This window comes from Melospiza georgiana, chromosome 1 (assembly GCF_028018845.1).
Source record: "Melospiza georgiana isolate bMelGeo1 chromosome 1, bMelGeo1.pri, whole genome shotgun sequence".
Taxonomy (NCBI): Eukaryota; Metazoa; Chordata; class Aves; order Passeriformes; family Passerellidae; genus Melospiza; species Melospiza georgiana.
The window spans coordinates 41,631,027-41,644,408 of NC_080430.1; the positions used below are offsets into that span (position 1 = coordinate 41,631,027).

General features: G+C 41.6%; 1 protein-coding gene across 1 annotated transcript in view; it reads left to right on the plus strand.

Annotated features, from left to right (window-relative positions):
* TGFBR2 (transforming growth factor beta receptor 2) overlaps positions 1 to 13,382 on the plus strand; it is a 58,634-nt gene that overhangs the window by 14,763 nt on the left and 30,489 nt on the right. The window contains exon 2 of the mRNA XM_058023737.1: positions 12,471 to 12,630. Within this exon, the coding sequence (XP_057879720.1) occupies positions 12,471 to 12,630 (160 nt within the window). The remainder of the gene's footprint in view (positions 1 to 12,470; positions 12,631 to 13,382) is intronic.

Consider the following 13,382-nt stretch of genomic DNA (forward strand, 5'->3'; position numbering starts at 1 on the left):
GTTTGTTCATTAATGGCTGGAGGAACAGATAGTGGCAGTGAATTCACTTAAAAAAACCCCACTAATATCCTCCTTTTATCTGGAAAAACAAATATTTATAAATCCCTCTGATTTATGTAGCTGTGTAACGTAACGATTGCAAGTTTGAAAGAACAGTTGTCTGGTTAATCCATTTAAATGCTTATTTTGATTGGGCAGCTGTGAGCCTTTGTGTGCACACAGCTTCTCCCCACACGTACTGGAGTGTTACAAAACACCACAGAAATTCTCGTTTGTTTCAGCAGCAACCAGTGCACACAGAGAGTTTTCTGTTGTGCAGATAGAGATTCTTGCCATGCAGACCTCATCCTTGTTTAAGGTGGCCTCAGGAGCTGTGGCCGAAGCCAGTTTGCTCTGTCAGCTCCAATCCTGGCTGTCCAGGTTGCTGAGATCATGCCTGAAGAATGTGGGTTCTGGTTGGAGGCACAAAGCACCCCCTGACTCACAGCTGGCACAAAAGGTGCACTTGTGAATGCCAGTGCGGAGGCTCACTACGGAGCTGGGCATGGAAAAGAGTGAGAAACTTCTGTTCAAATATCTCTGCCTAGGTGAGATTAGAACACTGCATGGCAGGCCTGCTATTTATGTGCTCCAAACCATGCCATTGGACATAAAATCCTTTTATGTCTTACTCATGCTGTTTCTGCCCCTTGTGCTTCATAATTCTGCAGTATTTCCTGCTTGTAAATGTGATGCTTAAACTGATATTTGAACAGATGCAACCCATTCCAATTACTGTATTATATTTTAAGATTGCTTTTGATTTGCTTTTTTTTTCTTAAATCCCAAATCCATTATTTGGGTTTGGCTTTGTTTGACTAAAGTTTTGTTCGTTGGTCTACAGGCTCTTGATTCCAGTTTAGAGAAAGGAATTGTAGTCAGAAGCAGGATATTTGAAATCAGAGATACAAGTTGCAATTCAGCAGAAGTTTCAGAAAAGAAGGTAAAACTTTTGTCTGGGTTTACAGAGTGTTTTCCCAGACTTGTGTTAGTTTCAGGTAAATATTCATCACACTTTTCCCCTGAAACAAAGCAGAATTGGGGTGAGACTGGTTGAAGTTTTTTATTTTGTGTTCACATTACAGAACTGCAGCAAAATCAATTACTTCACGTCAGACAGAGGATATATGTGTTTCACATGCTCTCTGTCCCTTTAATATCCTTCCTCTTTAAAAAATTGTATTCTAAAGGCAAGACTGTTCTGACTCTTCCAGCATCCTGTGAAGAGGAGGCTTCTGGTAGGTCTCTGTACTGCTGAAGAAATAGTCACAGAGAGTAGTACCTGTCTTCTCAAATGCCTCCTGTACAATGTTAACTTGAAACACCAAAAGTCCTTTTTCTATACTTCAAAATCCAAATAACCTTGAATCCACTTTTACAGTGGATTTAAACAACTATGAGGCCTGAGGTGCTTCTGCAGATGTGTCTGGGAAGAAACATCAGTCCTTGGAATGCTCCCCAAAGCATCATAAGCCATGCTGATGAGTCCTAAGCAAATCCCATCTGCCCTTGCAGTGCTGATGCCTGGCAGAAAAGACTAAGTGCAGAGCCCCTGTTTCCTCTCCTGGAAGGACTGTGACATCTGTCTCAGAGTATGTAACATTTGAAAGCAGACTGTGGGTTGGAGACAGCAGCAGAAGGCAGGTCCCCCATGTCCCTGGCATGCTGGGCAGCCTAACCTTTCCCCAGAAGTAGCTCCAGCCGTAGATCCACAGAGACTTTGCTCTTGCTGCTGCAGCTGAAATATGCAGTTTTGCCTTTCCCCAGCTGTGGGTTGCCACTCCTCATACCACATTCTTCATTGTATTTGTGCTGTCAGATAGATGTCTGGACTGGAGAGCTCTTCTGGGTCAGGCTGGCCTTTGGAGGGGGAGGGAGGTGTGGTAAGGTGCGGTCTGATTCCTCTGGGAGGCAGAAGAAAGTGCAATGGGGAGTGTGAACAAATAACAAGCAGGGGAGCATGGCTGATGTTTTTTTCAAAATTCTTTGTGCAGATATTCCTCTATAGCCTCACTAGAGAGACAGGAAAAAAGGGAAAAAGGGAAGATCTGATGTGTTCACAATGCTTTAGAAACAAATTTGTCATTTTTCTGAAAATGGTCTGAAGATTTCTCCATGAGGCAGACAATTGTTGTTCTCAAAATATGCTGTTTCTGTACATCAGAAAGGAACATTAAAATGAAGATGTCAGACGTGTGTGTGAGCAGGCCTTTGCAGTGGCATCCCCAAAGGAGGGATCTGATGAGGTCTCTGTACAGCTGCATGTGGCAGGAGCCTTTCAAATGGGAAGATGGGTATGTATTTCTGGCTTCTAAACCTGTCAGGAAAGTGCGTGTCAGTAGTTTTTAGGGCATACTAGTAAAGCTAATAAAAATGAGAATTAAAAGTATAAAATAGCAAATACAGGAGGGATACTTTTTAGATTCACAGAGCAACCTGGCTGTATCAAAGAGAACCTGTGGGAGTCAGACGTAGCTTTGAATTTCCTGTTTTGTGTGATTTGTCACAGTCTTTATGTCTGTGCTTCATTTTCACTACTTTAAAAAGCAAGCAGAAGTCTTCCCCCAAAGTAACATATTCTCATAACCTTTCCTGGAGGTAGGTCTGAGACCAGAGAGGATTGGGAAGTTCCTGCCAGTCTTCTGAGTGAACAAACAGTATTAATAAATATCTACCCACCTGTATTAACTCTTGGCAAGCCATGGCAGCTTCTAGTTAGTATTTGCACAGTTTCCTCTATTTTTTAATCTTAGTGTGCTCTTTTGAATACAGTAGAGGATATGCATTTGGCAGGAGTTTAGCTGTAGCAAGGGTTAACTAGAGAGAGTTAATTGTAGTTTCAGCAGAAAGATATTTTCTTTTTGCCACCTGAGTTTCTGTATGCTGCCAATGCAGAGAACAGTCTTCAAATAATTTCCATTTTGCATTTGGAAGAGATTATTTTCTGCTATCTATCCAGCCTTCCTTATTACTGCTGAAAATGCTGCAGATAGATAATCAAGTTACACAAAAGCTTTTTTCACACACGGAATTCAGACCTCTTGAGCTTATAGCTGATTTTAAAGGAATTGAATAAACCACAACTACTTTATGCGTGGTAAGTCTCAATTTTGAGTCTGACTAGGCTTGTTCCTAATACAACCTGTACTGAGGAAACTTAACAGGATCCAGCTTTAGCAGGATTTGATAAAAACCTTAAAACCTTCACCCTTTTAATTAATTGCGATGAACTCATGTGATGGTGTGTGTCTGCCAGGCCAGTGCTTAGTTACTTGTAGCTATTCAGAAAGTTAGGCAGGATGAGGTCTTATACTGAGTCAAGTCCCGTAGGAGTGTCATTTGTGAGTGTTTGGCCAGGCAAGTATGTTACCATATTTGATTTCTATGTGTCTTTGGTGGTGCATGGTCTATGGGAGTTGAGGGCAGGGCTCCCTCTGCACAGCAGCTCTGTGCAGCAGTTGTCATTGTAAGGGAAAAATAGAAACTGTACCAATGTGCCCACCAACTCTGTCCATCAGAAGAGCCACAGCTGCAATTCCCCATGGGAAGGATGATAGGGTTTGGCAATGCCATACAGCAGGAAGCTCCTAGCACTTTTGAAATTTGCCTCTTTGCCTGTACCGTGGATCCTAATGTGTTCTAGTGCCCAGAAGTTTAGCAGATGATGCAGTCCCTTGACCTGAGACATAGACTTCAAAACTTCTCTGCTTTCCTCCCACCTGTAGCCTGTCCAGTGAGGATGCACCTAAAAAGGCAGACAAGATTGCCTTTGCCTTAAGCAGATATCCCAAGACAGGCATTTAGAACTGCTTGTAAGTAAGAAAGTGATGCCTCCCAATAAGCAGCACTGTTACCTTAAGAATATGATCAGTTTCTTTTATGGTCTCATGGGCCTTTCAGTTCACATGTGAAATTGAGCACATTCAGTGGCCTTGCAGATAAACTGAAGTGCCAGGGTGTGTCTCTATGGAATACTTCATGGCTGATAGAAATAGCTTAGCCATAACATTTTTAGCAAATAAATTCTGTTCCACCTGTACTGGGTGGGCTTCTGAATTTCCCTGTTGGAAACTGGGAGTTTAATAAATAGACCCTTGAAAACAGAGTAAATGGCTCTTTAAGATGGATGTTCCTCATTACTTTTGTCATAAGAGACATAAGGGGAAGAAATATAAATTAAGCTTTCAGAGGCAATATGTGCCTCCATCAGGACAAATGATTCACCTTCCCCATTGCTATTATGAAGAATTAAGAGCTCTATCATAGTTTGAAGCAGGCAGGCAGTGGTGTGACTACTGAGGGAACAGGAGTGGAGAGAAGCATGTTACTATAAACAGGCTTTCTGGACTGACTGAGGAAGAGATGCAGTTCAGAAACTCCATTCAATCTACATAGAAGGTACAACTTCATGGGTTTTTGGAACCTTGCATGGGCAGAAACTTGCATGGGCAAGGTTCTTCTGTAGCAGAGACTAGAGGCATATTTGTGTTTTTCTAAGTCAGAATTGTTCCTAATTATGTATGTTCAAAATGTTAGGGGGTTTTCCACAGAGCCTCATCTGTCATGAAAAAATATTACAGAAATAACTGTATTATGCTTGAATGACTGCTGTCTATTTTCAGACCATATAAGTTGGAAAAATAATATTTGTACAAAGCTGAAGTGTTTATACTCTTTCAGCTCTGTTTCAAGTGAAGTAATGACAGCTTTCACTGAGCAGAGGAGAATACAAAAGGAGGTTTAGATGCAGAATATGCTTCTTAGTGCACAGGTCAGAGTTAGTTATACAAATGTCAGTTCTGAACCATGCTTATTCCAACAAAGCAGGAAAGCCGGTTTTGCTAATCTTGAGAACCAGATGAACATTGCTGTGTTCAATGTCCATTGTGTATTTGAAGTCCCAGGAGGGGTTAACCACTGAAGACAACTTCCAGTAAATTCCAAACTCAATGCATTATGCAGGAAAAAACCTAGACCCTGTAGTCATAATTGAGTAAATTGAAATTGCTGTTATATCACATATGGTTCCCCATTCCTGTGTGCTTTGTTAGGGAGGCTGTGGGTTAAAGTCAGGAGAAGATGAAATGTCCATTTAAGTGCCCTATGGGAAGCCATCATTTAGATTTTTTTCAGCCTCTTTGCTTGGAGACAGTATTCTTTTGTTCCCCCAGCCATGGAGTGCTAAATAGTGGCCCGAAAATGCCTGCAAGTTAAGGATCTGCAGGTGAAAATCTATCTCATTATTGGAGGCATCACAATAATGTTTTCAGAATGCTTTCACACTTCTATTTTAAGTGCTGAGCTGGAGTCTCCTCTCACCTGCACTGCTGTCAGTCAGAGTCACGACAGCGAGCTCTGTTCTTGGGCATGTTTGAGGCACTGCCCTGCCCTGTACCAGAGAAAAGAGCCTAGGCCATGATTAAAACTGCTAATGATCACTCATTTTGGAAATAGTGGATAAAAATAGTGGTATTTTAATCCTTTAAATACAAAAATTATCTTCATCTTTAGGATCTCCAGTGTGCTGTTCCTTCTCTTTTTTTCTCTGGTTGTGTCCCTTCCCCCAGCTCCTGTCAGATTTGATTCTGTGTCTGTGTCAATGCCTGCAGCAATCCCTACAGCAAAGTTTTGCCAGTTCCACTTGCTGTTAAAAGCCAGGCACTTCTACTGCAGAGGCAAGTTAAATGAAATTTTCCAACTCCTGCTCCTTTTCCTTTTGTCTTCTCCCTCTGCATGTACCTTGCCCTATACCTTGCCTGCTGGTAGGTGAGAAATGGTGGTTTCCCAAATTCCGTGCATGTCATCTGTCTTTCCTTTCTTCTGCCTTGGCCTTCCTTCAGCTGGGGGGGGCCAAACTACTCTTGCCTAGGTCTAGCTGGTCAACATGGCTTACCCAGTCTGCTCTCTCGTTTCCTAGCATGCTTCTCATGGCTGAAGAGCCAGTCACACAAACCTCAAAAAACCTGTGGGTCCCACCAAATCATTCTTTGGTGTGATAGGTGAGACTTGCATTTTTTTCATACAGTGGGCAAAAGCCATGAGGTGCATCTCCTCCAAGTAGTTCACAAAGTACTGTGTTCAAACAGGACATTATTTTGGCTTTTATCCATTGCTGAGCCTCTGAAATTTGGAAAAGTGCAATCAGTACACTCAAAGGCACAACTTTAAGTACTGACTAAGGCAGCTGTTGTGCTCTGTGGTAGTCAGTGATCTGTGACTGTGTATGATAAAGATCGAGGCTGAGAGATTCTGCAGACCAATCCATAGGAATGTGGTTTCCTGGAGTCCTGCCACAGGGGTAGTTAAACATTCATGGAACCTGTTTTCCTCTGACATATTTTAGTTGTACGTAAAAGATAGCACATGTTTGGCTTTACAGAGGCTGTCTCAGCACTCTTGATAATCATTGTTGTTAATCTTAATAGAAACAGTCACAAAAGCATGAAAGTCCTGTACCCATGGTAATCCTGCTGGAGTAGCTCATGGTTGAGATAAAGGACTGCACCTGAAGCTGTGTCCAAGATAGTGTGAGCACTGTGAGCTCATACTCACATAGTGAAAATATGTACCAGTGACACTCCATTTCAGCTCAGAGGACATTAAGCTTAGAAATGGCAGCTGCAACTGAAAAACTGAAAATACATATTTCATAGGGTTACCCTGAAGTAACCTTATGAAACCCTCCCTGTTGTGATGGGAGTTACTAGGTGATCTGCAGTGTTGCCAGCTCCTGTGACTTTGTGATGAGTAATAGGAATACAGCTATTTTTCTTGAAGATCCACCTCCTGGATCCCAATGATTTATTTTCATTTTATTGTGTCTTTTTTTCTAGTTAGATGGTAATTCCAACCCTCCTGCTCATGGCCAAAGTTTTAAAACATGTCTCAAAAAGCACTCTTAAGAGTACAGACAGCAATGGCAAGTAAGGAAGAACCCAGCAGTTGTGTTTTTTTGGTTGCTTGGGGTTTGTTTTTTTGTTTTTCAGGGGTTTTTTTGGTTGTGTTTTTTCCCTTCCTTTATTTCCATTATCTGTCTGACAAGTCTTGTGATTTTGTAACTCATGATTTTTTTTTTCTTTAGGATTGATTATGTTTCCATCTTCACTTCCTTGTATTACCACACTGGACACAATCAGTATATTTAAGAGTACCCATCAGGATATACATCCAGGTCTTGAAAGCAAACCTCAGATCATGCATTTTCCTTGACTCTCTCTCTCACTCCTGCAATTAATTCATCAATTTGTGTAAGGCAAATTTAATGAAGCTGGCAGTGTCTCCATAACTGTCGAAGTTCCACTAGGGCTGTAGATCATGTGCTGGGGATAGTAGTCAAAACAGAAGTCATGCTGTGTTTAGTACAGTTCCTGGCAAAACTTGATGTCTTTCTGTTGGATGAGAAGGCAATACAGTTTGGATGCTCTTCATAGCTGCTACTGTGCTTTCCAAACACAGATATATGATGTCATGGAGCTGTGCTCTTTGGGAGAACAATCTGCTTCAAGGCTCTCTGATGCAGACATTGTCCGCCTGGCAGATTTCCATGATGTAGTGGAGTGAAATCTGCAAGTCTCTCCCATCAGGTGGAATTATCTCACAGCAGCTGAGTAGTTGACTTCCCATCCCAATGTCTCTCTCAGCATTTTTTTGGGCGGGGAGGATGGGATTTGCCTGCTGCTTTATAAGTATACATGTGCCAAAGACACTGGATGAGAGAACAGAAGTGCTGTGACAAGATTTTACAAGATAGGAGCAAGAGGAATTGGCTGCTGCTTCTGAAATGCATCTGAAGACATAAAAAGTTTTCCAGTGTAGATATTTCCAAAAAGACAGCATGTTCGTTTGGGCTTTATTTAATGTTGTTAGCTTGTGAGAATTCTGTAATGATTTTAAAAATAGGAGAAAAGTAAAGTACGACATTAGCCCTCAATAGAATTTACATATCCACAGACAACAGATGCAAAGCAAACCACTTCAAGCAAAGTCAATAGACTTTGGCTGAGGTGTCCTGTTTATGATGTCCTAGAAAATCATAAATAAAGATGTGAACCACAGAAGAGTAGTGATATTCTGCAAGCCTGGCTCCACCGGAATCCATGGAGTGGACATTTCTAATGTGACTGCTCTAGTGTCTCTTCCATAATGTCCAGTCCACTTGCTGGCTTGCATGTTCCATACATTTTAACCACAGTGGCTGATCTCTGCTGAACTGGTTGGCTGAAAGTTTCATAGCCAAGACAGCACAGTCTTTTATTTGGAGCCCTTTCCATGGACAAAGAAGCAAGGAAAGCTAGAATTAGGCTTCCTGTAGAAGTCAAAATAAGAAATTTAACATTAGACAGTGAGTGGCAAATTCAAATTTTAGGGGACAAGCACACACTTTAGGAGGGCTTCATTCACCTTTGCAAATCTGTGATTTCTCTGTTAACTTTTTCATTATTTTTTTTCTTGCAAAATCAAAGGTTGGTTATGTCCATAGTATTCAAGTGACTTTGGTTTTCTCAACAGGAGAAAATCTTGAGATGGCTCATGTGGTATGAGGTGTGCAGCAGGATAGTCAAATATTTTTAGAGGTGAACATTTAAGTGACTACAAGAAGAGGAGCAGTCTGCTGGTCCTGAACCACTCCTTGCTTATGAGTCCCTCAGGGAATGAGTGAAAACACTTTCCTAGGGAATAATCCTACCAATTTGTCATTCTCCAGGCAGGACTTTATTGATTAAAGATAGGTATCAGTTCATGTGACTTGGAAGAAGACCCATCTTTTGAGGATTTCTGAGTTCTCAGAGTCTAGTAGCAGTCTGTAATCAAAGAGTGACATCAAAGTTCCTATCTAACTCCAGATTTCCTCTCAGGCAATCTGCAGGGTGTGATTTCAGCATCAGATAGAAAAAATCAAATGTGCCTTTAGTTTGGAACTGGATGGGTTATCACAGGAGACAAGGCCAAGGAGTAATAACAAACAGACCAACATCTGCTAGAGCATTGTGACAGTCTTAGGGAAAGTAAACTGCAGTCTCACTTTAAACCAAATGTTGAACCAAACGTGGAATAAAATTTGTCCACCTGGACAATTTGAACTGCCAGAGGCATGAAAGAGTCACTGATCTGTCAGCCTCTGTTAGAAGAATTTTGGGGAGAAAATGCAAGTGTAGTCAGTTCTGGAAGTCCCAAAACCCCATTAGCTTTTGATAGTAATTAAACCTGATCAGAAATTACCTGGTCCTAACTGGCCAACCTTTTGCTACTGTTGCTAGTGATTAAACTAATGCCTACCTTAGAAACTTAAGGTTTGTGACTTTAGAGGGGATTGCTGCTTTCCAGATGGCTTTTTTTACTTTCTTTTTTTTTTCTTTCTTTTTTTTTTTTTTTTTTTTTTTTTTTTTTTTTTTTTTTAATCAAGTAGTTTGGGTTGGATATCCCTCCTTGAAAGAGGTCCAAACATAATTATTTTCATCCATTTGTTCCAGTGGGTGAGCCTTGGTAGAACCTGGCACAGCCAGGGATGGCGTAGGCACCAAACCCTTTCTCTCATCAAATATAATGTGCTTGAAACAGTTTACCTAAGGACCCACCTTCCTGTGGCTCTTGGCTCCAGTGCTGTGGCCACTGGAGGGGACTGAGTCATGTTCATGGCACAGGCAACCATCGTGCCACAGCTGCCATGTGAGCTCAGAGCTGAAAGCAGCATAGATGCAGCTGATGCCTTTCCCCCGTGCTCAGTTGCAGGCACCCCTGCCACAAGTTTCCTGTGTACATTTGGGTGAGTCACTTCACCTCTCCCTCAGTATTTGTCTCTATTTTCGTTCCAGGCTTTTAGCACCATGGATTGGGTTTTTTTCTGGGTAGAGGGACAGTCCCTCACTATCAGGTTGTTTCAATCCTTACTGCAACCTAGATAAGTTGTGACAGCTATTAGTTTCTCTTCAGCGTGTGGTAAGGAAGAAGAGATGTACACCATCCAGAAGAGATGTACCATTTGCTATAGAGAGGATTATGTTGACATGTATTTCATAGAATACTACATTCAAGACCTTCTGAGTTCCTACCACACCTGCTTCAATGAGGCTTTTTTCCTCTACATGGCTACTGGGAGTTGTTGCAACACAACAGAACAAGAAATGTTTACCTGGGGCTTAAAATTCCGCCAGCCCATAATATCCTGCCAGCGTTCTCCACCCATGTAAGAGCTCCCAGTGTTGCAAATGGGGTGGCACACCTCCCTTGGAAAAGTAGCAATGTTTATTTTGACAAAGCTTGATAGTAAACATGACAGCTTTGATGGCGACATACACTTGGTTATTTACTGCATAGAGGACAAGGTGGGACAAATTGTCAGAGACACCCTCATGTTGAGTCAGGAGGTTCAGAAAGGACCCCCTCGCATTCTAAACCCCTTTCTCAGGTGGTTTCCATGTGTGGCTGGATCCAGACCTAGTTCCAGGCTAGGAACTGAGGTCTAAAGGATTATATGTGCACAGCAGTCCTTTATCTCACTTAGCTAAGATTTCAAAGTTTCAGCTTGCTTATTCCCCTTTCACTTACTGAGCATTTAGTGCAATAAGTATTCTCACAACCTCAAGAGGCATCCCTGTTCAAGGGAAGATCCTGGCATGCAGCCCACAGCTGTGCAGGAGAGCTCAGCAGACCCTGGGCTGTTCCCTATTTATGGAGTAAGATGATTGACTTATAGTAGTATTTGCATGCCAGCTGTATTTTGCTTGGCGCATGCTCAACTAGACCTCAGCTGCTGAGTAAGTTTTATGGCCCTCAGCTATTGTGCTGTTATCTGTCTTCCCAGAGTCCAGCTTTAAGCCAGGTGCAGCCCTCACAGCCACCACTGCTAGCTCTTGCTTGAGCCAAAAGCAGGGAGGAGCACAATGCCGCACCCAGTGAGCTCATCCTAACCACCCCTCTGCACAGCATCCTCTTCTATACCATAAAACCATTGGAAGTTTTGCCGCTGAGTATAGTGGCTGTTAGATCAGAGACCTTAGGTCAGTACCAGAGCATGCTAGTGATAAGAAAGAAGTGTTGTTTGGATGGAGAGAAAACCTTCCTCTCCATCTTTCACAATGGTTCAGAACTCAATTGAAAATGTTAGCAGGAGGCTCTTTTATTTCCTCCTGGGAAAATCATGTGTATTTATTTCCTGTAGTAAAATAGTCTAATGGTAGTAAAAAGTGAAGTTCTAGAAGGAAAAAATTGATTTCTCAGCTAATTGAGTAGAGAGAGGGGGAAATTATAAATCCCTGGTTGGCTATTACGGGTTGACTAGCAACATTTGGCTACAGAAAGCAATATGAACACAGTTTTAACATGCAGGTGGCTACAAGAGAAGGGCTGTGCTGCATGTAAGCCCAGTATCTCCTCAAAGTGGTTCACCCTACTTTTCCAATTACATTGCAAAGTGAGTCAGACTGAAACTGTTGTTGATGGTCTGCTCCACTTCAGATAGTTGCATGTTCGTTTTAGCTTCAGGAAGAATTTTGTGTCAGCGTTTTCTGTTCCTTGTAGTTACATTGTCTTTTCAAAATAGTTTTTGAGCTAAAAGTATCTTTCCTGAAGTTCAAACACTGGCACAAAAATATCTTTCCTTACTGCTGCCACACTGAAGCAGATGGCAAGTACTGAGACTCAGAACCAGTAAGCATGCAATTCTTCAATTTCTTGGTGCAGAAAAGTAGCTGTTGGGTCAAAGCAGGCATCTACAAGACAGGCTGTCATTGCAAGTTAGTTTGAGTTCAAGTCCCCTGCAGCAGTTGGCCCAGTTAGACTCCTGCAGTAGATCACATGAGCTGCACAGATGCCCTCTGCATTTCTGGCTTGAGTTTTACCCACATCCTCTGGCAGGCCATCTACCTTAAGCTCAAAGTCTTTTCCAGCTCTGTGATTTTTATGTGTGAACAGTAATCAGATTAGGGATGACACCTAGGTTATGCCTCAGGTTAGTAAAGACAAAATTACAAAATTCATGCTGATCCATGTTATAATGATATGACACAGCTAATGTGCATTCTCAGTGTGGAACCCACAGTTACTGTGGCACATAGACCATAACGCAGTGTTATACATGGGGGACAGATACACTGCCTGTGAGTAATGCAAATGGGTGAGTGCAGAGGAGCTATTTCAGTGCAAACTGGTTTTGGAAAATGCATAACTCTGCAAATTACAGAGCAACTTTTGCCCCCTCTGAAGTCAATAGAAATTCATTTCACTTTTCAAATTCACTTTGATTAACCTGGTCTTGACATCGTGGCACTTACCTTGTTGTAAAGAAAATTGGTAGCTGTGAAAGATCAAAGATTTTCTAATTTAAGGTAAGAGGAAATGTTTGCTGCTGGTGAAAACCTTATCTTCATAATAAGCAATAATGCAATCTGATCACCTACCATTATTGAGTTTCTTTTTTTTTTTTTTTTCTTAAGCTGAATTTACATCACCTCAGGAAAGTGGACTGAAAATGTCAAACTTATGCAAGTTTTGTGATATTAAAGCAACAACCTGCTCAAACCAACATCGGTGCAGGAGTAACTGCAACATCACTTCTATCTGTGAGAAGAGTAGTGAAGTCTGTGTTGCTATATGGTAAGTTATTTCTTCATACAGGTGGGAACAGGAGCACACCCTCGTTCATCACTGCTTAGTACTTTCCTTGATTGCTCTGATATTCACAATGTCCCTGCTCCCTCACCAGGCTTTGCTCTCCTGCTTCCAGCTCATATCTCTGCACAGCATACCAAGAGTTGCTTGAGGTTAACAATTCTGATATGAAATGTTCTGGAGACTTGTTTTTTTCTAAAACAGTTCTGTTCCAGCTTACACTTATTGGAAAAGAGGCATGGTTTTGCGCAAGCCATTAAGTTGTATCCACCCACAGCACTCAAGAGTAGAAACAGATTTGAGGCTCAAGAGAGGATTGTAGTGACAGTTGCTGAACAAAGACAATTCTCTCTCAGGGTTCAAGGGAACTAGATTATGTAGGTTTATCACAAGAGGCTTATTGCCATGTATAGGTAGAAATATTTCCTCTTAATGGGAAAAAACTTCTGTGTCTGTGGAGACTTTGATGTAGGCATGATGCTTTGTTTGTTGCCCCTGTCTTGGTTCAAAGAAATCAAGAGTTTATGAAAACGAATTGTAAATATTTTTTTTATTTACTTGCTTTAATCTTGTGTTCCAGTCTAAAAACTGGGGCATCCCTTGCCCTTTCATAAATGGGAATCCAGTCCTACCAAGGAAAGCCAGAACCACTCTTAATGAGTTAATAACTGGACTGAAGGAACACAACAGAGTGTTTGCAGGATTGCTGCTGATTTAGTAAAATAATTAGAACCACT